We start from the raw sequence: 26,282 nt of genomic DNA, 5'->3' as shown, positions 1-26,282 counted from the left end.
TCTGGGAAGACAGGGAGGACTGACTTTGAGACCAGTTATGCTGCCAGTTGTATCATTTGGGCAAGGAATTTCACCTCGATAGCCTTGTTCAGCCTCTGGAAATGGATCTCAGAATGGATCTTTCTTAAGATGGCTATAAGGAGGAAAATACACAATGTGGATACTATGGCTCACCCCTCATCAAGTAGATACTTGAAAAACAGCAACTGCCACCGTTCTCCTTTATTAACAAAATGTATTTCCCAAGGGCCAATATTTTACCAATCGTGGCAGAAGCAAACTGAAACAATAATACTGATATTCAGGAATACAAAACCCCTCTGTAACACCTAAACTCAGAACAACTGATATGGGGAAGCTGAGACATTTTCACCATGAGCATCAATGTTGATTCTATGAACCAACTGGCCTGGTGGAGAGGTGGGTGATGAAGGAGGGGTTCCCAGCTCTAGGAAGAGCTGGCACTTGCATCCTGTAAAACATGGTGCCAGCCATGTGGGCCATTGTAAATTTGCTATTAACCACAGTAAGACAGTTAAACATGTGAAAACAATCTTAACAATATATTTTATTAATAGCCAAAGTACCATCATTTTAATGCAGATGTAGTGCAATATTCAAGACAGATTACCAAGGAGATGCTTTGCAGTCTTCTTGTTTGTTTCCCATTCAAAATCTTCAAAATCCAGTGGGCGTTTTACACTTGCAGAATGCTCAGTTTGGACCAGGCAGGGTTCAAGTGCTCATCAGTCAGATGGCGAATGAAGGGGACAGGGGTTCACTCACACACTACAGCCTGCGAGCCAAGTCCATGCAGCACCCCTATTTTTGTGCAGCTTCATGCAGCTTAGTTTCATGCAGCTTAGTTTCGTGCAGCCAAAAATGATTTTTTAATAAGTATATTCTGTTTTATGTGAAAATTAGATGAAATTCAAATTTCTGTGTCTATAAATACTTTTCTTGGAACATGGCCATGTTGATTTGATTATAGATCTTCTCTGCCTGCTTTTCATGGTCAAGCTGAGTAATTGTGACAAAGACCATCTGGCCTGCAAAGCTAAAAACATTTACTGTCCAGTCTTTTACAGAAAGTTTGTTGCCCCATGCTCTAGAAAGCTGAGCCCATCTTCCCCAGCTCCTCCTGAAAGGAAGTTCCTGATCCCGCCTCATGGAGGAATGGCGTAGGTAGACTCCAGACGTGCGGATGGCCAGCCTCCAGAGGGTTGTCATGGTTTTGTCGGTGTTGGTGGCGTTGTCTAAACTGGATTTACTTCATTTCACAGCCCGGGTTTGGCTTTTGTCACGTAAATCTTTCATTGTCAAATCCTAAGCAAAGAATCGAAGGAAAGGTCTTCAGGCAAGTCCAGAGCCAGAGCAACCCTGAGCTGACTGTATGGCACCTGGCTAGTCCATTTGCAAAAGCAGTAACCCTAGGGAAAGGACCTCTGTGGCCAGGTGGGCAGGCTGTTTCCAATCCTGAGTTCCAATCCCTCACCCCCACCACCACCAAAATAAAGCCAGCCCCTTTGAACTAGGCTCTACAAACTCATTCATGCAACCCTATGAGGGAGGCACTGACCCAGAGTTCCTGGTAAGGAAATTGATCTGAAGAAGGGGCCCGATTGCTCAGGCCCCTCAGCTCGTGCTTATCAAGCCCAGCAGGCCCTGAGCCCCAGGCTCACCCTCCTGCAGTGAATTCCCATCTTGCCATCAGTCCTGAGAACACATTCTCACTGAGCCAACGCTGAAGATGGAACCCCCTCAGTTCCCATAACAAGTCAGTAGCTAAGGAGGTACCCTCACCAGACTTTGCTTTCTCTCTAGGGAAACAGGTGGGTGGAAGGAGGCCGTGTTCCCTGGCCCTGGGCTAGAGGAGCAGCTGATTTGGATAGTGGAGGTGTGTGCGCAGAGACATACGAGCTGCATGGGCAGGCGGTAGTTGAGCCCTTATCCACATCCTCAGCACCTGGTAGCTAGTAGCTGTGCAACCTCCAGGGCTCTGTGAGTCTCCATTTCCTCAACTGTAAAGCGGAGTCAGGACCTGATATCACAGGGATGTAATGAGGACTTAGTGGGAAAAAAGCACTTTTTAGTGCCGGGCACATAATGGGGACTCAGGAAATCTCTTGCCTTCCCCTAATTCCCTGACAGGTAGTGGTTCAAGAGGACAAAGCAAAATAACGCCAGGTCCTAAGACAGTGTCCAAGGAATAAGCTAATTTTACCTAGGGACTTGGCACTTTGGGAAGGTTTTCTGTGTGAGCTAGTGTGGTTATGCGTTGTTATTTAAAGCCCTGGAAATAAAAATAAATAAATAAAAATTACAAATCAAAGCCTTGGAAACACCCTAATTTCCTGGAGAAATTTATGCAAACAACGCCTAAAGAAGCTTGAGCAGTGCTGAAGAAAAGCTGGGCCATGTAGCTGCGTCACAAGGGTAGAAGGAGCAGAGGAACCATCTCCTGCCCTTTGCAGGGATTTAAGTGTCAAATATCCAGAAACTGGCCTGAAAGCCCAATTCTGCGTTGCCCTCATTATCAGCTTTGAACATTTCTAATTAATGCAGACACAGAATAGTAAATGTGCTGCAAAATTAAGTTAGCAAGCATCACACACGGCTTGGGTAAGAGGGAGACAGCTTCACCCACACAGGAGACGGGCAGCTCCCACAACCTTCTTGAGGCGCCGCTGAGACTTGGGGCAGCAGAATCACTGCGAGGATGGGACATGGGCGCGCGCCACCTGAGGACAGCTTTATTTATGCTCTTGCAGAATGTACCAGTGGGCCTTGTTTTTCTGGATGACTAGGGAGCCAGCTCACATAGCGTCCGTGATTCTACATTTAGAATTGTGTCTTCATTCACATTCTTTCCACGCGGCTCACAGCTCCTGGACTGGAAGAGAGTGGCCACTTTGCCTGAGACCTTCACCCAGAACGATGCCAGCTTCGGCCCATGCAGACCCTGGGATCCTGGTTGGAAGCCGGGGCTGAGCTCTCTGGCAGTGCTCTGCATGGGGGTGGTCCATGCTAGTGCACCCACCATGACCGGACCAGACGTGGCATCCCTGGCACAGGGCAGGTGGAGAAATCGGATTCTGCAGCGGTCAGCTGTGGTCAGGCTAGCTGCAGGGGAACCTGGGCCAAGCTCCGAGGGCTCCTGCTCCCAGGACAGGTTCTTGCTGCATCAACTGTGTTTTATTGTTCTTCCCCGACCCCTCCTGCCGACGTCTTGACAAAGCTGCCCTGCCCCCTGAGTGTTCCTGGGCCATCCTCTGGTCTTCTCTTCTCAATCAGCCACTTCAAGCGAACGCCATCAGCTCCTGCGGCCCTGCAAAGCTCACCGCCTCTGGGATCCTAAGCCAGACATGAGGTCATGTTCTCCACCTGTGCAGACTTAAAAGTAAGCTGGGAAAGAGATATCCTGAGGAGTGGGGGGAGAGCAAATTAGGAAAATCAGGGCCCCTGCTGAATCATTGAATCATGTTACTTGCGCCCCAAAGCTCATGCCTCCCCAAACTGAGATTCAGTAAAATCCTAAAATCTGGAACAAAATGATTTAGGTCAAACAGCTAACATGTGAACTCACTAAAAATTTGTTTCCATGTGAACTGGAAAAACATTAACTAAAACAGCAAATCCATGGTTTTGTGCTTACCAAAATCTCTGTTTTTGAAAAAAGTAACCAATTTTCATTACAGAAAAAGAAAAGACAATAGAACAGGATGTGGCAAAATTATGATTAAAAAATGACAAACTTTTGAGAAGTTTTGCAATATAGGAGCATAGCTGTGTGTAGATGAACCATGGAGCATAGACACTGTTCATCTCAGAGATGGCTAAACTGAGGCACTTGGGCACAGAGAGGTCAAGTAGATTTGGCTAGCATCCAATCGCTAAGAAATACAAGGAGGCAGGGCTTCCGATCCTGTTTGGTTTTGCTGCTTTAACTTGGCTTACCTCTCAAGTTGCTTCTTTTCATTTTCCAGGTTGGCTAGTATTGGCTTTGACAAGCAAGGAAGGTAGGTGGGGTGGATAAAATCAGGGAGTTCACTTGAGTCCGCCTGGACCCATGTCTGGTGCTGACCATTGAGCAAAAGTCCCCGCAGTCAGATCTTAGGTTCTCAGGACAAAAGGTCAGTTTCTGGGCCTCTGGGAAGAAAAGGGACTGGGTACACCTACTGGTAGGTGTCTGACTCTCACCTTGGGATCACTGGAGCGGTTCTTTCTGACTCACATCAAAGTCACGTACATAGACCTGATTCCCGGTGACCCTGGCCACAGGCAGGGTCAAGGCTGGAGGTAGTGCCAAGCCCTGAACTGGGTCTAGGATGGATGCTGCTGGCCAGGAGGAGCCCACAGCATAGGAGCGTAGTCCACAAATAGATGCAGAGCTGCAGTGTGAGGCATACTTCCCAGGCTTTGGAGCCAGACCTCTGTGTGCGCCTCTCTGGCAGCCACACACAGCAGGGCCCAGCATCTCTGCTTCCCCACAGGGCAGGGGAGAGGATGAACAAATGGGCTCTTGGAAAGAAAGAAAAAAAAAACTGGGTGTGTGTTAAATCCTTGCAGTGAGTGGACACTCACAGGGCCAACTCGTGGAGGATAAGGAAGGAACCAGACCGAGTGACGGCATGGGGGACAGGTGAGATCCGGGGTCAGCGAGCAGTCTGGGGAGCAGATGACCCCAGGCCAAGACAGAAACTGCCACTGGGAAAGCAGATAAAAGCCCATCGGGGGGTTGTGCGAGGGACAATCTTGCCTGGCAGAGCCACCCTTGCTCAACTGGAGCTGCCAAGGCCAAGCTCACAAGTGGACACTTACCTCGCCTCTGCCCTGATTATTCCTGTCTTTCTGCAGCTCTCACCCTGACCACCCAGCCCCACCTTGCCCCAGTTTGCAGGTGGGCACGTTAGTTTGCTCCAAAAGCATGGGCGGAGTAGCCTCCTTCCTCGAGGAATGCAGGCTGAGTTCCCCAAGCCGATGATGAAACGGGCTATTTCTGCCCCGGGACATCAGCAGGTCTCCGGGCGCTGGCTCTAAGGCACGCTATCGTGTTTTTAGTGTTTCCCCAAACAAATGTTTTCTCTCAAACCTCACAATAATTTTATTTGAATCCAGGAGCTGGAGGAGCTTTAGAAATCATTCTGGACCGAAGTTAGAATAGGGGTTAGGGTCCAGCTAAGGGACAAGCAATTTCTCACTCCCCAAGTTATCTATTACCCGTGGCCGATCTGGATGTAAAAATAGCTGCTGAGGCTGTTTGTTTAATCTGACTGTTACTTGACACCACGCGGGTGTTGCAGTGCGGACTGTTTGCCTCTTCCCCACTAAGAACACCATTTGGTTTCCCCCGGCTGGGTCTCTATTTAGGTACGCTTCATGAACATTCAGCTTCTGGTCACTGATTTTCTGCAGGTGGGCAGACTTGCGCAAAATAGAGGTTTGGGTCTTGAATCCATTCTGCTCTCATCTCTGGGCAGCCCAGCTAGCACGAGGGTTTAAAAGGCTGCTGGGCAATAGGGCTGCTGGAAGAGTCAGGTTCTCTCCCATTCCTGAGAAGGCCTGAAGAGCAAGCAGCCGGGACACTCGGAAAACAGAAGGTAGGGTGCGGACACTCGCCCGGGTTCTTAGCGTGGGCAGGGAGGCTCAAGTTCCCTGCAGCAGGGTCATTCACTCGGGGCCGGCGGTATGGGGGTGCAGTTCTGTGCCAGAGCACTGGGCAAGGCAGTGTGAGTGCCCAGGGATATGCCGGGGCTGAGCTCCCTGGTGCTGGGTGTGCCGTGGTGCTGGATTGCCATGCGGACAGTGAAGGGTACGCCATTCAGAGCACATGGATAGACTGAAGTCCGTGGCTTTGGCCTTCCGGGTATCTGTCGGGGCACTCTGCTCCCACATGGTTGAGCAGGCATAAGCCTGTGGACATGCCCAGGTCACTGCCTTGCCCAATGGGAGCAAACCCATGATCGCAAGCTCTACTGGCTAGCCTGCGTCCCCCAGAACTCGGGGGGCAGGATGCTATCAGCTGTAGCAAAGAGGACAGTTGTTCTTTGGGACATTCTGGCCTGGACTCTAAGAGCATGTGTGTCCTCAACACAGGGTCCTCCTCACCCCCAGACTGTGTGCACTTCCCTATCCTAGCGATCCCCAACCAGCCTCTTACAGAATGGACTTCAGTGAATCTAGACTTGTTTATTGTCTTATGAAGAATTGATCATAGAAAATAGCAATTTTGACTATTTGTGGAAAGCTGGAAAAATTCCATAACTTATTACTTAGGACTTTAAAATACCCCATTGATGTTGATAATGGAGAAGGCTCTGCAGGTCAGGAGGGAAGGAACTACTACATGGGATATCTATACTTTCACTCACTCATTGCTCAATTTTTCTATAAACTTAAAACAACTCTAGAAAACAAGGGCTGTTTTCAAGAAAAGAACTAACTTTATGGACTTTTGTTTTAACCCAATTTTAATAAACCATCTTTGAAGCAGTATTTTAAAAATCTCAATAAGATATATAAGAATCCTGGGCAATAGGTTAAACAAATGTTTGTATGAAATGAGATCTAATTTTTCAGTATTTGAGCTCCTTTACAGCATTGGTTGTAAACCCTGACTTGATTTTTTTTCAATAAAGTTTTATTGGCACACAGCCACACTTGTTCATTTCCTTAGCATACGGCTGCTTTCATACCACCACAGCCAAGACCACATGGCCAGCCAAATAAAAACACATACTATATGATCCTTTACAGAATAAGGTTGCTAGCCTCTGCTGTATGGGAGCACTCCTTGGCATGGGGCAGACTGGCACGTGTGTGTGTACGCATGCTGTAACGTGCCGGCTGTTTACAGGCCTATGTGCAGGCCTTCAAGACCAGTGTCCAACTGGTCTTGAGGCCCCTGCCTCTCCTCTGGGCCAGATTTTCAAGTCTAGCTGTTACAGGAAATGTTCAGTTTGTCACTGGGAGGCTTAGCTTTGCTGTGGAGTGTGGCCTGGGCTGAGCAGGGCAGATGGTGCTTATCGGGAGGGTTTATAAATAGACATCTCGGGTGACCCGAGTCCAGCATGCGTCTGCCCCGAGTCTTTGGGAGAACAATTGTGCCTGCTCTTTGGTGACCAGAAGCTCTCTGGGATGGGAGCAACTGTGCCCACCGGGGGACAAGGGACTAGTGGAATGTTGGGTCCTAGAACAGAGGTGCTCGGATCCCCCAGAGACTTAGGAGACCAGGCAGTGGGGGGTAGACTGGGAAGCCCAAGAAGGCCACGAGTTCTCAGGGGAAGAATGTGTCCACCCCTGTGTCTTCTCACCAGGATTTGGATGAGCGTCTTGGTGCTTTCCTCTTCTTTGCTTCTGACCCTCAGGAAGCCCTGGAGACCCTTAGAGAAAAAGGAGAAGCCCCTCTCTGTAGACAGCCCTCTTTCTCCAGCCCGTGCCAGCAATCTCAGGAGCCAAAAACCTGTAGAGCCCCTCTAGGCCATCTTCCTTTTTGTTTCCTGGGATTTCACTCCAGCAGCCCAGGTTGCTAGAGAGAAGCAAAGAGATTTAAAAGAAGCTAGCCCTCATGGAGATGCACAGTGCTGACATTTCGCAGCAGACTAAAGTGGATCTTGGTTTTATTTACATCTGAGGGATTAACCACTTTTCACCAAATCCAGTCAGTTCACAGCCCTGTCCCGCAATCTGATGTTCCACTTAGTTGGGAAAACCCAAAAAGCCTATTAGTTTCACCTTGGTTCCCAGGGTCTGATTGACATGAACAGGTAGAGGTAGAGGGAGGGGACTGGACAAGAGATCAGTTAAGGTACATAGATCAAGACCCCCAAACAGAACATGTGAGACATGGCTGAGATATGTTATCCCAATGTAAGTCATCCGTAACATTCTGGTACATTCCCCAGTCATACATGGCCTCCTATGTCAAAGTAGAGGATGTGTAGACTCTCAGCTGACTGAAGACACCTTAGTACTAAGTGCACCCCCTTCTGAGTCTATACCAGCTGGCTTCCAGGTACTTGAAGGCACAGCCAGAGTCTGACAGCAGGAGGCCAAAGAGCCAATCACCAAGAAGGCTTCCTCCCTTTCTTAGTAGGAAGGAAGAAGAGGCCTTTCTGCACACGCCCATGAAGGTAGGGGACTCCCTCATGTCCTCCATTTGCTGTCTGAACCTTGGAGGTTCAGCCCAGAGAGGACATGAGCACGGCACAGGCCACTGAGGCTGGGAAGGACTCTGAGTCCCATGGTCCCATGGAGACCCCAGGGGCTACTAGGGGCCTCGGTACTCAGGGTGCTGTGGTCTCTTCTGTCACTGAAAATCCCCGTGGCCAGGGGTGTTGAGCAGGGTGGGACGTGAGCTATTAAGGGCTGTCTTTAGGGAGGTGTTTTCTCAAACATCTCTCATCTCAAAGTGCCCGTCGGAAGTAATGGAAGGCAGGAGAAGAAGAGACCCTGAGCTCTTAACTGACCCAGCCCTTTGCCCACTCCCTGCCTGCTCAGGAAGCTGGCTTCAGGGCTCCTTCCTGCAAGCACTACCTTTAATGTCAGGCCATGCTGCAGCTGATCCTCAGCTTGCCAGGTCCTGGGTCAGCTAGGCCACAGGCAGCACCACCAGTCTCTCCTCTCACTTGCCCAGCCTGCCCCTCTCTGAGGCACACCAGGCCTGCCTGAAGGTGTGAGGTCAAGGTGGCAGAAGTCAGACCCACTGGCTCAGAGCTATTCCTCACTCTTGGTGTGGCCACCAAGTCTCATATCTGCTCCTACAATCTCCAAACCCCAGGACAAATACTCCTGGAAAATGTGAAAGGGAGAAGCGAATGAATGAACAAATGGATGATGTTCTGGATGCTGGGTTAATACTCTCTTTTACTTTAATGCAGCAGTTCTCAACCAGGGGTGATTTTGGCCAACCAAGTGGTGTTGAGGTTGAGAAATCCTGTTTTAAACATATTTTGTATTACTGGTCCATTTTACAGATTGGAAAGCTGGGGCTCAAAGACCTGGGTAATCTAGCTGAATTTATACTCAGTAATTGTGGAGTTGGGGAGTCCCAACAAACAAGAAGGTCAGGGGGCCAGACAGCAGCAACATCATTTCTGCTGGTTTGCCCCCCACTGGTTCCCCATCTTTCTTCTCCAAGTCAATTTCCCGTGAACCTTCCCTGAGCTCTCCGTAAGAATAGCATTTACCCCAGGTCTAGGAAGGCACAGGGGGAGAAGTGATGTGTTGATTAGGGTCAGTTCTGCTCCGATATTTACCTTTCATGCCAATGTAATTGCTGCCCAGTAAACTTGGGTGTTTCTGAGTCCACAAGGGATACTGAGGGCCCCTGTCCAGGGGGGCCTGTGGCTGTAGAGAGCTCTTGTGGAACAGCTGCCAAGAAGCTGGACAGCACAAGCTTGAGCCCCTTTCTGACAGAGGGGAGCACCCAGAGATTGGCAGGGGCCAGCCCCCAGTCACCAGGGCTTCCAGGTGTGATCCGTGACAATACTCAACTTCCAGAAATGGTCAGAAACAGTGTGAAGATGCATTGCTGATCTACTCTGTGCAATGACCCTGCCCGCACACCTTTACTGAAGCAACCACAAGTGTGTAAGAGCCTGTGGATTCAGAGGTGCCTGGAGCCCCAGCACTGCAGGAGGACCCATTATACATACGCCTCACCCCACCTCTGCCTGGGTCACCAGGTCAGAAGAGGCAAACTGGTTGTAGAAATCAGCCAGGGATACAAAGCAGGCTTCTGCCCAGAAGACCTGTTGTTAAACTTGACTCAGCCTCCTCAGTCACGCCACCAGGGACCAGGAAAAGAAGCCCAAGGGGCAAGTTGCTGGGAGACTCTGGAAACACAGACCATCTCTCTGGTCTCTCCTCCTCCTCTATATCTCTCTGCTTCGATGGTGTCCTTTCTCCTGTGATGAGGTTCCTCTCTGATTATGCGATGCCAGGAGCCAGTGGGTATCTCTGGTGGGGCCAGCCCTGGCCTTTCCTGGGCTGGGCACCCTGGCCCCTAACTTCAGACAAGGTCCTAGTTCTGGGCAATGACAAAGACTCCCAAGGAAACATCCTGCCCAGACACAGCAGACGAGCGCACCAGATCAGAAGTGGGATTCAGGCTGGGCTGAGCTTCAGAGAAAAAGCATCTGTCCCCTCCAACTCTCTCTGGATGGCAGCAGAATACCCACAGCTGCTGTGACCGCCCACTCATAGCCGGCAAGCCCAGGCAAGCTGGGTTCTTCAGCCGCATTCCCCGGGATGTCCAGGACTCCTACGTGTCGCCGGGAAGTGAGGCCTCACATGCATGTGGTGAGACTTGAGGAGATGGCAGACACGTGCAAACCAGAGCTGCTATCCAAGGCCCCAGGACCAACCACGCTGTGCTCCTGGGGCTGAGTAAAGCTGACCTTGGACCCCCAAGGGTCACGGGAGCCTCGGGGCCAGTCTGAAAGCCCTTGGCTTCCCAGTCAGTGCCTCATTGGAATTATTCAAGCTAGAACGAGGATACACATTGACTCTCTCCCCTGTCCTAGGGTGCCAAGTACCAGGCCCACGGAGCCAAAGTGGCAAATCAAAAGTGAGCAAATCAAAACTGGGCTGTACACAGCCCATGGCACTGCCCCATGGAAACCAGTTTAAACCAACCGAAGGCAATGAGAGTAAATGTGGCCCAGCATCCTCTTGCTGTTTCACACAGAGAGGGCCCAGGTAAGCTGCATCTCTGGACTAGAACAGGGTGGCACACGTTAGATGCCCAGGAAGAGTGGCTGGGCAGACGAGTTCCTGAGGAGCTGAGTCCCTTTCTTCCAAATCGCACATAAAATACTAGTAATTTCTGATTTCCAAAAGTCAAAAGGAGTTCTGAGAACAGAGCAATCACTTCATTGAGGGATAGCTGTTGTGGAGACATTATGGTGCTAGGGCAAAATGCAGGGGCCGTCAGGAAGGAGCGAGTGATGAGCCCAGGCAGCTCTGTCTCCTCAGCTCTGCATGGGAAGACAATGGTCTTCCTCGCTGAGCTTTCCCAAGAATGTATAAGCTCAGGCACTGCAGGGGTGGGGCTGGAGCCTGCCACCTCGTAGACTCTCAGTGCATCTCTGCACCCTGTCCTGAGGTCCCCCAAATAAGGAAGTCAGCTCTGCCATTTTCTCGTTCACCTCATAAATCTTGGGATATAGACAGAGACATGAAATAGCAAGATGGAGAAATGATGGCAATTGTACAGAGAGGTCAAGAGCTTGACCCAAAACTAACCACTAGGGCGTTTGTCCAGAGCAAAACGCCAGCCTGGAGTGGGGTGTGGAGCTAGAGGCCGCGCACACAACATCTGCATTCTTGGGCTGAAATGGCCCCATCTGCATACAGACAAAAACTGTCACAGTTCACTACACCAAACTGCTCCTCAAGGCAAGCCCACGTCAATGTCTCAAAAAACACCCAGAAAAAGGAAGGAGGAGAATCAATTTCAATTTGTTAGGGCCTTCTGGGTGCGATAAAGCCAACCCCTGTCATCCACCAGCTTCCTACTTCCCCTTTACCAAGAAGTGAAAACACCATTCAATTAAGGTAATTAAGCCCAGCTGAAAGGCTGACGCTCCAAAACCACACTACAGGCGAGTGGTCAGGTCCAGCAGCAAAGCAAACCCCAGCGGCTTCCTGTGCAAAGACAGGCAGGGACGGGAGAATGGAATGGCCTTCTTAACAGCTCAGGAGTGTGCTGGGGACCCATGGAGCACCCCCGGCCTGCACAGCCAGGCCACCTGAGCTTCCCAGAGCATCCACTCCCGCCCTTCCCTCCGCCAGCAGGGGACGGTGTGCTCGTAACTGAGTGTTAGTCCACTCCTGTGGCTGTCACGAGCAGCTGAACTGAACAGTGAAAACTCCTTTTCTCTACTTAGACTTCAGATGTCCCTTGAACTCTAACCCATGAGGCCAGGACCCACCCACCTGCAACTGGGCCAAGGGCCTGAGGGCTAGAGTCTCATCCTAGAGAAAATGGGTGGTCAGGTGGTGAACTCGAACTTAATCCCAGCCCCAGCTTTCATCTTTACAGGCTGTGTAACACCGAGCAACATTCTGCACCTCTCTGTGCCTTGTTTCTCCACCTAGGAAATACTGACAATATCCCCTCCTTCCAGGTGAGGTGAGACACACACAAGATCGTAGACGGGACAGTGTGTTGTGTGTTGAGGGTGACATGCTTTTGTGAGTCACTCCGATATCGGCTCACTGTTTTCACTTCCTTGGACCGTGACCCACTTTGTGTCTGAAAGTTGATGAGGCCTTTAGTTTTCCAGATTAAAAAAAGAAGAAGGAGGCCCAGTGAGATTCGAATTTCAGATAAAGAAGGAATATTTTTCAGTATATGATGGTAGATTTTGTGGGGCACTCTAATACAAGGCAAATCCCAAATACAGCAAGGGAAGTATTTACACTAAGAAAGCGTTCATTGTTTATCTGGAATTCAAGTTTCACTGCATGCCCCAGGTTTTCAGTGGGCTCTCCCGGCACACCAGCCCTGCCAGACCATCAGTGGCTGCCTCCCTGCTGTGTCCCGACTCCGGGACCCCCCAGGCTGGGCCACTCACCAGCTCTGTGACACGGAGCCTGCCCTTCACCTCTCTGAGGCTCCCTTATCTCATCTCAGAAGTGAGGTTGATAGTGCCCTGTCACATGGATGATTATGGCACTGGAGCTGGGGCCTCCCAGGGTGGCCGGTCAGGGTTCTGGGCTTCTGTAGGCTCCTCCCACTTCCTCAGCCGGGCTCAGAGAGGTCCAGTCAAGGCCTGTAGGGGATGATATTCACGAAATCTCTCGCCTGGCCCCTTCCTCTCTCACAGCTTGGGACAGTCCTTACAGCAGACGTTGGGCTGTGTGACCTCTAACCTCTTGGACTGGCTATCGGCCAGGAGCCCCGTGAGAGACAAGGAGAACGTGGTGCAGAGAGGAGTTTGTAGCCCTCTACCCGCACACTGCACACTCGCAATAAACCTCTGTCATCACATCCTTGTGGCCCAAGAAGCTACTCAGCAACAGCGGCTGAAAACAAGTGACCTCGGCGCGCTGGCATCTTGTCCGTCAGAGACGAACCAGTTTGGGCCCTCATGCCAGGAGCTCAAGCCTTGTTAGGAAGATGGATTCACAGGAGATAAAGTGGAATAAAGCAGTGCAAGTGATGTTTTAGAGTCAAGAAGGACTAGGAGGCCAGAGGAGGAAGTGGTCAGCAGTCTGTGGCAGAGGGGTGGAGCAGCGCTTTCCAGACAGAGGGGTCCACACCAAGGAGCTGAGCAGACCCATCTGGACCTGCAGCTCCCACAGCAGCACCTGGAGGCATGGAGGGAGCAGGGGTTGGGAATGGCTGGACTCCCTCACCAAGAGGACTTTGAGGGGGGCACTTAGAGGAATGTGGAAGGGATCAGGGTCCGGAGAGAGAAAAAACTGTCTGTGAAAAGCTCCTGATAATTCAGCAGCTTCTTGCAGCAGGATGTGAAGGAAAAGTAACACATGAGAAAACATTTTGGAAGACTTAGAATTTGGGGATGAATATGCAAGGGTATTTCATTACTGACAGTGAGGAAAAGTTGATTCCTGGGAATGCTCACTTTATCTGCTTGTTATATCTGATTCAAAAAGACGACTCTGACAAGAAGACAAGACACACCCTTGAGCTGTAATTCTCCCAACCTCAAGGCTGCAGGGGTACATGCATGCCTGCTCCCCACCTGTCCCAAGCCTATGTTTGAGATGGGTATGAACCATCTCAAGAATCTTGATCCCCTCCCCTTAGCTGAACTTGAAAGCCTAATCAGCTCATTTCTGCCTGGGGACCCAGGGACCACCTCTCCCCGCCTTCTCTACCTTGTAAGGTCTGGTGCTTTGCAGAAACTGCTCAACCTGATGCCATCTTTGTCAGTGTCCAGAGTCAGGGCCTGATGCTGCTTTGTCTGATGCAGCTTTGGAAGACCCATGAACAGAGGGTGCAGGGTGTCCACACAGCGCAGGGCAGAAGCCAACAGTTTCTCTGCTGACACCGTCATTTGGATGACTGTCAGTAAATGATCATTTGCAGCATGTCTGTAAACACCCTAGTTCATGTATTCCGTGGGACGCTTGTCCTGCCGAGGGAACCATAGTCACCCCCAACTCAGAGCACAGATTATCCTTAGTGTCAGTGGTGAAGTCAAAAAGTTGCTTCTTATTTTCCTGCATGTAAATGCAGAACAATATTTACCTCTAAACTCAATTCTAAATTGAGTGATATATGCCACAGTGCAGATGAATGCCTTCTACCCTGCTATGGTGAGCCATTTCTAAGGATAACCTGATCCACCTGCTTCTACCACAGGCAAAGTTTATATATTACAGGTTTAGGACTAAAAAATAAATTAAGTCCATTTGGATTCAAATTCACTAATTTGAAATTTGTGATAATTCTGGAATTATTACATTATAATGGATACTCAAGAAAATAAATCCCACTAAACCATTGCATAAAGTGAGCAATATTACAATCAAATGAGATGCATATACATGTCATGAAAGCACATAACAGAAAAACTGAAAAAAGACCTGCAGAAGCTATATTGTTAAAAGTACACTAAGTTCTTACGTATATATAGAAGTTAAATGGGTGACAGAAAAGGTGGTAGAATTCCAGGCCAGAGGGGCACATGCAAAGGCCCAGTAGCACGAAACAGTGTGTGGCATGTGAAGAAGATGACAAAAGTTCAGACTGGAAAACCAAGCATGAGGGAGAACATAGTTCAAGAGGAGGGTAGAAAGGAAGACCCTTTGTTAAGAGATTGATTTTTAGCCATTAAAACTTGGATTTTAAGCCAGAGGTTGACATGATAAGGTTTGATTTTCAGAAGCTGGATGCAGTACAGAGAATGAATATGGCCTCCTGCAGTTGCCCAAGGAAGCCCTGACACTGCCACACAGTGATGGTGTAGATGAAGGTCAGTGTTCAGAGAAAGGAGACCTTAAAAAATAACCTGAAAATGGGAGGAGTGTGGGTGCTCTCAGATTTCTTTGATCCTCAGAGGAAGAACATTTTAAATGTGAGTGTGTGGAGCAGTCTGACAGGGAGCTGGAGTAGGGGACTGGAGCCCAGATGAGCTGCCTGGCCTGCGCACAGGGCGGGTGTGTGGCTCCTCACAATGACCAGCCGGGTGGGTAAAATTCCCACATTGAGACTGGAGAGGGAGAGAAGAGGCACTGGGGCTGGAAGAAGGGGCCGGTTCTGGAGAAGAAGTTAAGACATTGAACAAGCAGGGCAGGGGACAGTAAAATGTGTGCATCTCACAAGTCAACATGCAAGATCATCTCAAGAAGATCGTGACCAACAGTCCTTACTACAACTTGAAAGGGAATCAGAGGAGTAAAGACCATGGGGAAATCCCACGCAGGGATTCCATGGGCGTGGGAAATTAAAGGCAGATCAGAATGAGTTCAGGAAACAACGGGAGAAGAGAGGGTAGGGAGCAGTGAAGGCGACTGGCTTTGCCGACCACAGACATAAATAGCACCTTACAACTTCATGGGACATTATGAAGAAATGTTTGCTTTTGTCTCCATGAATTCTACATACTCACTTTCATGGACTCTTTAAGGAAGACTCCAGGCCTTATTCATAATGTGGCTGGATAATACAGTTTCTCCTCATTTACATCACCTGAGGGTAAACAGATCATTTTGCTTGAAAAGTGCTCTAGGAGTCAGCCTTTTCACCAATTCTGAGCAACTTCTTTCAAAGAATCCAAAGCAGAGAGAAGATAGTTTTGTACTAAACTCTGGGAAATGCATTTCAGTAGCACGAAAGCAAGTCAATAACCCAACCACAGAGAGCTAAGTCCCTTAAATGTCCACAAAATAAATACATCACATCCTTCCACATCTGCTCATCCATGTGCAACATGGGTGGATTTCTCTCTCATCCCCAGTGTACCCCAGAGGAGCTTCAGGCTGGGGTGTGAGTTGAGTTCACAACTTAGTCGATGAGTCTGAATTTTTCAAGTGAACTGAAGACCCAAGACCAAGCAGCCTTTTCAGTATTATTTCTCCTTTCTTGCCCCTTTTGCAAGCCCTGATTTGCCCTCTAGAAATCAAATTGCGATAAAGATACCCAATTCAGAGCATTGCCACAGCACTTACTCACTTTTATGTTGGTTTGCTCAGTATACGAAAGCAAGTATGACTCCCTTCCCGGACTCAAGCAATATACTTTCTAGTTGAGGTTTCTAGCAAGAGGCAATCAGCAATGGCTTTTTGGTCACAATGCAGCATGAGGAGGGAAACCCAGCATGCTGTGGGGACATGAGGGCCGCCTGGGAGACAGAGGTGGGGCTTGGACAGCAGCAGACACAGTTCCTCTGTGAGTCCCCAAAACATGTGCCCCACAAATCGGAGTTATGTTTTCCACTACCTTGGCTTAGATTAATATCCAGGAATTGTGTGATGAGGAAGGTCTTATGAAGGCCCCAGTGGTCTCCATTTAAAATTTGCATAGTGGGTTTATTTTAATTAGTTTACACTTCATTCTGAACACTCTTAAAATTCTCCTGGGCAGCTTTTTGGTTTTTTTAGCTGTCAAAATAGATATTCAAGTCTCCTGCCAACTATAAATCGAACGCTGTGCTGCTTGCTGAGTGGATTCAAATTCAGCTGCTCTAGTTCTCTTTAGTGCAAAATCTGAGTTATTAATTCCCATGGGAAGGAAAAATGGTCTTTTGTCAGAACTGACTAGCAAAAAAAAAAAAAAAATTTACAAGTGGGCCAATTATATTAGAACTTCCAAAAAGTTAAAGCAGGTTCCTGAAGATCTCTTGGACGATAGACAAAATAGTGAGTAGTGCGAGAGTTGTGTTTTCACCAAAACCAAAATTATTTTTCTTCTTCTTTCTTTCTAGATGGTCAGTGATGGCAACAAATATAAGCATGAAAGTAAGTTTGAAAATTACTGATCCTAAAATCCAGAGGAACAACCATCTGCAGCCACACTGCTCTAACAGGTAAGGAATCATCTGGCAAAACCTTTGAGGCTGAGCTGCTATGGGTGGCAGAGAGTGGGGACAATTTTATGACTGTCCCTTCTGACACCAGGTGAATCAATTAAGAATTAAAGACGTTGTTTGAATTAAACTAGCAGGAAGGAGGGTTCTCTTTTCCATGCGGCAGAAGGACTGTGATTATTTTCTGAATATTCAGTGAACATCCTTCCTTACTATTTGGAGTTCTGATGCAAGATCAGATAGGGTTCTCTGGTAACAGAGAGAAATAGAAACTGAACAAAGTAGCAGAAATATCTAAGTACTAAAAGGAAGCGGGAAACCCTGCAGACGCAAGTGAAGGCCAAAGTGAAGCCTGGGGACAACCAGCAGAGAGCAGGTCCGCTGGGGCACGTGTCTGTCTTGGCGCCCTGCTAGGAGAAACAGGACAGTCGCGGGAGGACACGAGAGTTGGCTCTCACGTCTGCACTTGGCAACTTGACTTTCAGCCCCATCAAAACTGAATACCCCGGGTGGAGTGAGGAATGGGATCAAAAATGGGGGTGGAAGTGCACTGGACTATGGTGATGGCACACGGGTGAATTGGTGGTGGGAAGCCCACAGGGATTACAACTGAGATGGAAAAGGCACAAAATGATGTAAAAATAATTATATTATTTAAGGGAAAAAAACTGAATGCCCTGGGAGAGGAGATTCCCCAAAGGTCAAGTGTTTTTACACAGAGGAAGGAGGTAGAAGCTGAATATTCAAAATTAAAAAAAAAAAAAGAATCTGCTAACACTAGTAGGTGTTGCACTGACTTGGCAGTGTTTGCTTAACTTTAAGTTTCGAAATTTAGGTCTCCAACTATCTTGTTTTCATCTTAAGGCAAAAGTTTAGAAATCCCAGTGTTACTGAGTTTAATTATTGCTCAGATCAAAGTCCCAGCATTCAAGACACTGGAACATTCACTGACTGTATCTTAGGGAGGTATCAAAATACTGAAAAAATAACTTACAATGAATAAAGGCACTTAGGCCCCCACCTACTGTGAAACACAAGTTCTATAGGGGGGGGAGGAAGGGGGATGGGCATTTCAGCAAGCTGGCCCTTCATCGTCACTGCTTTCCCTCCACTGCAAAGTGAGTGCTCAGTGTAATAAGCTGAACTGTATCCTTGACAAGTCCATGTTGAAATCCTAACCCCACGGTCTCAGAATGTGACCTTATCTGGGCTATTGCAGGGTTGCTGCAGGTCTAATCAGTTAAGATTGAGGTCATTAGGGTGGACGCTAACCCAGTAGGACTGGTGTCCATGTGGAAAGAGGGAATTTGGACACAGACATGCACGGAGGGCAGACTGTGTGGGGAGACACAAAGAGGATTCACCACAGAGCAAGGACCAGAATACCGCCCAAAGGAACCAATCCCCTTGGGGCCCTCTATGCAGAACTTCAGCCTCCGGAACTATGAGATAACAAATGACTGTTTTTTCGAAGGCATCCGTTCACCGCACTTCATCAGGGCAGCCCTAGCAAACAAATACATGCAACTTCAGGCTTTGCCTTTGCACTGAAAGCAGGAAGAAACAACTTGAGCAGAACATTCCTGATATCAGAAAGTCAAGAACTTACCCAGTCATCAGAATTTTCCAGTCCTGGGACCAGAACAGCCTCCACGACCCCATGAGCTGCTCAGAAGTCAGAAGACAGGAGCATTTAGCTTCCAGAGCCTTTGGAGGGCACGTGGGTGAAGGCAGATGGGTGGGAGAAGGGAGTGAAGTGGTCTAGGAGGCAGAGTTAAGGCTGACACTGTCCCCTTTGAGGTGACTTTCTGCAAGGCAGTCCTGTGCGCTTGGGGCAGAAGCAAGCGTGGCTTTCACGGCAAGGCTGAGGCATATGCAATCACAGGTTTTTCCTACGCTTCCTCGTCAGCTCATTCAGTTGGCTGGAACCAATGTCCTTTCACATCTCTGGCAGCCCTAGCTCAATTCTTTCATTCATTAAAAAAAGCCAACCTGCCAATGAGTTAGCACTGAAAATTCACTGGAGTGCTGTGGTCAGGACACAAGAACAAAAACCCCAAGGCAGGCTGGCCTCCAGGGCCGACGGCAGGGCCTATGCCGGAGTCCTCTTGCGTGGTCTCAGTGGGAGTTAGGACAGGGCCCGAGACTGCTGATGTGGCACCTGTGGCAACAGCTCCACCTCCCCTCCCTTAAAGCCCTGACACTGTCACTGCTGTGACCAGCTCCCTCTGCTGATGGGATGGGGTGCTGCTAGAACATTCTGCCTGTCACCTAACTCCCTGCCAACATCTGCTGTCTCAAAGGCCCACCAGTTGGGCCCAGTCTGGGACTATCCACGCTATTTCATCTAACTTTCCATATATTCATGTCCTTACTACTGTCCGGAGCCAAGCCTGTTTAAGGCATGCACCCCAGTGGGAGTGGTGGGCCCCAGTTGGAAACCACAGACATGGGGTCCCAACCTTATACCCACTTCTACAGCTGCTATTAAAGAACCCCAAGAGACAGACACTGTCAAGTGTTGGTGAGGATGTGTAATTAGAAACTTTGTGCACTGTTGGTGGGAATATACTCTGTGGAAAACAATTTGGTGATAACAAAAAATAGAATTACCCTATGATCCAGCAATTCCACATCTAAGTATATACCCAGAAGAGCTGGAGCCAAGATCTTAAACAGGTATTTGGTCACTCATGTTCATAACAGCAATATCCAGACACCAGAGGGTAGAAAAAACACATGCCCATCAAACACAGGGATAAGCAAAGTGTGTCTACCCATACAGAGGAATAATATGTTAAAAGGAGGGAAATTCAAATATATGCTACATACATGTCGCCAGGACATTATGCAAAGTGAACAAGCCTGTCACAAAAAGACATATGCTGTAAGGTTCCTTTCATAGAAGCTACCAGAAGTAGTAAATCCAGAGACAGAAGCAGTGGTAGCCAGAGTGATGGGGGAAGTGGGGAGAGAGAGAGAGAATGTAGGGGAGATGCAGGCAGAGTTAGGAGAGGCCAGGTGTGGAGTCACTGGGGAGAGTGGGAGCCACCTCCCCACCGCCCAGGGGAGTAATGCCAGGGGCGCTGACTCCCCTCCGTCCTAGTACTTCCCAGCACTGGCCACTGGCCCAAGGTGAGTCAGAGAGTTAAGAAACCCAGCAATGGAGGTTCTGGGGGACTGTGCCTTCTTGAGGTGGCTCTGGCCTAATAGAATAGACCATCTAGTGGCTCATGAGCTCCTGGGTCTGGCAGTCTGATGAAGTGATAGACAACAGCGAGGTGATGTTAATCTTAGCTTGTGCTCAGTACCACAAAGTAAACCTGGAACTATGAGAGAGTGAGGAGGGGCACTCTAAGAACTGCCAGAGAAGGTCTCTGCAAAAATGACACTGAGCAGATGCTAAAGAAAGAAATTTAAGAAACTGGTTCATCAATCTGGGGGAGCAGAATGTCTGATTTCTTGAGGACAGGCTGGAGGTCCAAGGAGGAGTTAGGGTTCCAGCCCCAGTCAGGGGCTGGGGATAGAACTAATTCCCTTTTCCTCAGGGCATCTCACCCTGTTGGATGTGGTCCCCCCTCATGATGGAGGATAATCTGCTTTACCCAGAGTCTATTGATTTAAATATTACTTACATCTTTTGTAAAATACCTTTATAGCAGCATTTAGACCAGACACCAAGGCCCAACTAAGTTGACACATAAAATGAACTATCACAGGCACCACTACCAAACTGGACTAGCATGTGACTCTTACACAGAGCTACTGAATTGAACAGTTTGTGTATACCTTGCCCTTCCTTTTGCAGAGAGAAGAAAATCCCCCTTTGCCATTGCATCTGATCAACGGGAAGTTCTAATCTGTGTGAAGAAAGCTGCACCTCACTCTTCCAGAGCCATCACCCAGCGGGCCCCCCCTGCTGACCCTGGGCCCTTCCCAGCTGGCAGACGATGCAGGGCAATAAGAAGTGCACCGACGGCTTCAGCGACACCTCAAGCATCGGCAGCGTGCTGGACGATGCCGACAGGGAGGTCAGCAGCCTTACTGATCGGGCGTTCCGGAGCTTGTGCATCTCAGAGGACATGTCCTTCCATGACTCAGACCTGGCCCTGTCCCCAGATACCAGCCGCCAGGTGTTTGGAAATTTTCACCAGGGAACAGTGAGCCACACCCACAGGAAAAGTGGCATTTGGACCCAGTTACCGGCGCAAGGCACCGAGCATGCGGGCTGGGCAGCCACATTCCAGCAGCAGCCTAAGTATGTTCAAGGGGAGGAAAAGTACCCCAAAAGCAGCCCCCCGCTGACACCAGTTCAGAGGAGGCTGGAGCTGCCAGTCTCTGGCCTGAGGAGCAGCAACAAGCCGGGTTCCAAAGTGTCGTCCCTAATTAAGTCTTTTGACGGTGCTGAGAGCCAGCGCTGTGACAGCAGGCCCCCTACCAGCAAGCCTCCATCTTTCAAAAATCCCCCCAAATTTGCCCCTCTTCCAGAAAGTGGTGTCAACTTCTGCTTCGATTCTGCCTTCCTGACCGTCAGGAGAGTGCCCGCTGAGGTCTCCAACACCCATCAGAACAGCCACCAGTCCGGCAGGAATCCTGGTGAGCAAGAGCCCCCCAGCAATCCTGACCTAGCCTGTCACGGCTCCAGCAGCTTCCTCCCAACGCCTGAGGATGCTGCCAACTCATTTGAGTCAAGGTTCCCCTCCCCCCACCACAAGCCAGTTGCTGGTGAGCCTGGGCGAGGCAAGGAGTGGGTTCACAAGGGGACCTTTCTTCACAGTGAAAATAGTGCCTTCGAGTCCTGGAATGCCCACCAACCGAGGCTGCTTGAGAGAAAGGATGTGACTGATGCTGCCCCCGAGAGCAAACCCCCCAAACCCTACGAGGACACGGCCTCGTCAAGAGAGCACAAAGTCTCTCCCTGCCAAGGGCGGACCAGCTGCAGTCAGGAAGAGAACCGACGGGCAGGAGGAGCTGTCGCCACATCTGGAACTTGGGCGTCTAGGGACCCAGGGGCCCAGGGATTCGCTGTGGAGGGAAAAGCTCCCAGCTGCCAGCCTGAACCTCAGATGAAGTCAACCCAGGTCCCATGGAGGAAACCAAAGACTGGCAGGGTTGGTCAACGAGGACAAGAAAATCTGCAAGAAACTTCAGAAGAAAGGAAGCAGACTAACAGGAGAGGCTCGGGCTTGTACAGCAAACACAATCCCCAGGGGCAGTTCCCAGAAAATGATGTTCTTGACATACCTGCTGAACCCGATGAGCATTACAGTCCACCGTTTAACATCAGTAAGCTTCTGACCCCCATCATACCCACTAAGCACGTCCTGGATTCAACCGACAGCCTGCCCAAGGAGCCCACCCCCTCACCCCCAGGACAGATAAATGGGTTCCAAGAGAAGGAGCCCAGTGAAGGTCAGTCTCGGGACAGCTACAAGTCCAAAGCCGCTAGCCTGCTCTTCAACCTCAAGGATGTGCGCAAGTGTGTCAAGAGCACATACAGCCCCTCTCCCCTCTTGAAGGGTCTGGATGAGAAGACCAGAAGCAAGCAGGAACCCGTGAGCAACGGCATCATCCTTCCCAACGGGTGTGAGGAAAGCCCTCCGGGTGAGCTTTCCAAGGAGAGACCAGCTGATGCCCCTTCCGGGCCACATGCCAGTACCCAGAAGGACCCCGAAGCCAGCCCCACCGTCGCCTCTACAGACAGCTCTCTAACTCTGCGTTCACCTCCAACTGCTGCCAAAGCCCCCTCCTGTGTCAACGGGGAGCCGGCCGACAGAAGCAGTTATGAGAAGGATAATGCTGACAGCGCATCGGATGTGGGTGCCGCCAGGTCCAGCTGGTGCCTGGACTCCACGGAACACTGCGCCCGGAAGCACCTGTCACTGCTGCTTTGCCCTAGAGAGCCTGAGGCCAGGAAGATGGCAGAGGAACCCGAGGCTCCCAGCCTAGAGAATGGGTTTGTGGGGTCTATTTCTCAAGAGACAGAACCTGAGAGAGAGGCAGGACTCCAGGATCCAAACTTCAGTCAGAAATTCTCCCCAGGCCCCCTCTCTCCTGAGGAGGAAGATGTGTTCTATAGCGACAGCCAGTCTGATTTTACGCCAGGCCTCAAAAGTAAGGCCAAGTTCAGCACTAGCTCTTCAGACCAGTCCTTTGCCTCGTTTGAGGATCAGCAGAAGACCTGGTTCACTGAGAGCCAGCAGGAAGACAGGAGGAACCATGTGGGTGCAGGAGACGGTCAGAAGGACCAGGAGAATGTGATGGGGAAAGATGAGCTGAAGAGCCAGGCCCTCGGTGATGGGGATGCAGGCACCGAGCAGCTTAGCCAGGGGGCATCCCTGCCAGAGGAAGGGGAGAATTTGTCTGGAGGGAGACCCAGGAGGGAACCTAGGGAGGAAGAGCATTTCAGAGGCAAGTGGATTGGGCGAAGTAAGGATACCGCCTTGTCCTGTGCCAAAGACCTTACCCCCGCGCCATCTTCTGCTTCAAACAAGCACAAACTATTTGCAATTAAAGACAACACCCTCAGGGCCACCCCCGTGATAAAACCCATCATGCTGCCCCTCTTGAGGACTCTGTCCTCAGAGGATCCCTTTGGCAGTAGTCACAGAGAAGGGGAATTGCCGAGACCAGGCTGGGGTGAGGATGCTGGTCTTTGTATCCCCGAGAGCCAGGTAAGGCGCGGGGCCCCAACACCTGCTAGCAGGCAGGGCACACACTTGAAGCACGTGGGCGGTGGGAGCTTGGAGGACCTCGGGCAGGTGCCCAGCATGGTGAGGACAGGGATTTCTCAGCCAGCTCTAAAAGGAAATGTCCCATTTCCTCCTTTCCTGGATGGGGGTGAAGGGGTAAAGCCACCCCCAGAGGCTACGTGGGAAGGTGTGGTGAGTGATGGCAAGAGAAATTCCACAGAGGAAGGGAGACCGGACGCTCCAAGGTCCATCCCCACAATTGCTCTGCCTGAAGGTGACTTAGAAGACCAGCCACCCCCACAGCAACTTGGAGCCTGCTGGGAAGAGCAAGTGCAAGATTTCAAAAGTCACTTCTTATCCACACCAAGAATAGGGCCCCAGGGGAGAAGACTCGTCCCCAGCGAGTTGGCAGCTTCCCCCAACTCCAGCTCCCTGGACGAGAGCAGCGCATGCTCCCCTGCTGCCAGCAGCGTGTGGGACAATGCTTCCCAGGCCCCCAGTGAGCTGGGCCTGCTGTCAGGGGATGCCCCCCATGCCAGCCCCTGGGCCAGCCCCGGCCCTGCCAGGGTCACCCGGAGGGAGGACCTGACACACGCCCTCATGTGGGAGACTGACCATGACCCCCTTCTCGAGCCATCAGGAGAAGACTTCAGGACACTGTCTCCAAGAGGCTCATTGCTGGATGTGGCCACCAGCTCATCGGGCCTCCCTGAGAAATCAGAGCCTCCTGCTCAGCTGGAGAGGGCAGCTAGCAAGCCACCTGCTGTCCCACCCAAAACTGAGAAGGCCCTGCGGCGGGCCAAGAAGCTGGCAAGCAAGAGGAGAAAGACTGACCAGATGCAGGCAAAGCGTGGGGAACCCTGGGAGGAGAAGCCCCGCCCAGAGGACGCAGGGTGCAGGCCTCTGTCTCCAACAGAGAGGCCCCAGGCCAGGTTGGGTGCTGTCCGTTCCCTGCCCCCTCCCATGCACCGTCACTCAGTGTCTGCCTTCTCAGAACCCATCAGGAGGCAGCCTGGAGATTCCCAGTCCTTCACGCCCCTACCCCCTTACCCTGCCACCCAGAAGGTTCTGCAAGACCCCCAATCTGGAGAGTACTTTGTCTTCGATCTGCCCCTCCAGGTGAAAATCAAGACCTTCTATGACCCGGAGACAGGCAAATACATCCAGGTCTCTATCCCATCATCTGAGGGGCGCTCCCCAGAGCCGCCCCCACCAGACACGCTCGCTGCTCCCTACATGCTGTACCCGGGCTTCCGAGCCCTGCCCGTAACGGCCTTGACGCCTCTACGCTGCTCCTCTCAGCTCTCGGCGCCCACCTTCCTGAGGCAGCGCCCACTTGGCATGGAGGCAGACGACTCCGGGGCCCAGAGTTCCTGCCATGTAGCCCCTGGGCCTCACGGTGACCCCACCCAGCACCCTGCAGGCGAGTGTCCCGAGGGGCCTCCCCAGAGTCCAGGGGAGGACGGGGAAGCTGCTGCAAGCCTGGCCATCATCTCCACCAATGACCTGGAGGACTTTGCCACGGAAGGCATTTCTTGAGAATTACAGCAAACGAAACAGCCCCTCCCATTAACCTAGAAGAGCTTACTTCCTCCTACCCAGAATAATCAACCACTTATACCAACACATCAAACACATACTTGGCCATCTGAGAGTCCTAAAATCCCAAAGGAAGGGGGGATCCTGAGAGTACCCCACCTGGTGGGCCCCCTCCCTGTATAAGGCTGCTGGCCTGGCAGGCCCCTTCCTGCCTCTTCCTAGTCTGGCCCTCTCCACTCCTCTCCCTTCCCTTCCACCCTGCCATCCTCTGACCCTGCCACCAGGACAGGCCCACCCCGACTCCTAAGTGCTGTTCTACTCCTGAACCCCAACTCGCCCCTTCTCACAGGGGCTTACAGAAGTACTACACTAAGCTGAGCCTGGCCCACCCAGCACGCCCCCTCTAAGTCAGGCCAGGCACAGACAACAGTCTCTCTCTCTCTCTCTCTCTCTCTCTCTCTCACACACACACACACACACACACACACACACACATACACACCTGCACCCCAGCTCATCTCGGGTAGAAATGGCTGCCCCAATGCAACCTTGCAGAAATGTTCATTTGAATAGGATGGGTGTTCTTTACTCAAGGAAACTTTCTTCCGGAGGCTATTTTCTGATAAAGAAAAGGCTACCTTTTAAAAAGTGAAACAGATTGCAGGTGTGGTTCTGTCACTGGACCTCTGCCTCCTCTGTGGGCAGTGCAGGTGTCCACTGTGAGTCCAGGCTGAGGGCCAGGGCAGTGCCCCCTCCTGTCGAGGGAGACTAGCCACAGGGGCCTCATGCTGGAACAGGGCAGCCTCAGCACCGCCTGCTGGGCCCCTCCTCGATGCTTTAATGCGTGTCCATATGTCTCAGGGCCTGGCTTCTACTCGTGCTCTCAAGGCAGAGATGAGGAGGACCCAGGCACCCAGCAAGGACAGCCCAGGGGGGCGGGGGTGAGTCACATCCCAGCTGTCCACATTCAGTGACCAGCACCTATACTCTGCATCAAAAGACAAGAGTATCTTCCCCAAGTCCCTGGTCTGTGGAAATTGGAAGGGAG

The 26,282-nt window shown here is 50.7% G+C and overlaps 1 protein-coding gene and 1 long non-coding RNA gene across 2 annotated transcripts in view; one reads left to right on the top strand and one right to left on the bottom strand.

Moving 5' to 3' along the window:
• Positions 1-585: 585 nt before the first annotated feature.
• The window catches only part of LOC105853512, a 46,785-nt gene continuing 21,088 nt past the window's right edge, over positions 586-26,282 (bottom strand). Inside the window, exons 3-4 of the long non-coding RNA XR_001145356.1 lie at positions 7,314-7,528; positions 586-3,354 (exon numbers count right to left, since the gene is read on the bottom strand). This is a non-coding gene — a long non-coding RNA (uncharacterized LOC105853512). The remainder of the gene's footprint in view (positions 3,355-7,313; positions 7,529-26,282) is intronic.
• On the top strand, positions 20,954-25,527 carry LOC101621406 (chromosome unknown open reading frame, human C10orf71). Its single transcript, XM_004680664.2, has one exon. The coding sequence runs from the start codon at positions 20,954-20,956 to the stop codon at positions 25,232-25,234; it is 4,281 nt and encodes a 1,426-aa protein (XP_004680721.1). The 3' UTR covers positions 25,235-25,527.

Source organism: Condylura cristata, unplaced genomic scaffold, assembly GCF_000260355.1.
Source record: "Condylura cristata isolate star-nosed mole 26May11 unplaced genomic scaffold, ConCri1.0 scaffold00011, whole genome shotgun sequence".
NCBI classification, from domain to species: Eukaryota; Metazoa; Chordata; class Mammalia; order Eulipotyphla; family Talpidae; genus Condylura; species Condylura cristata.
The sequence above is the reverse complement of the archived record's forward strand: the minus strand, read 5'-3'. Positions and strand labels throughout refer to the sequence as shown.

Coding starts and splice junctions, on each gene's coding strand:
- LOC101621406 (XM_004680664.2), top strand. CDS start 20,954: ATGCAGGGCAATAAGAAGTGCACCGACGGCTTCAGCGACACCTCAAGC.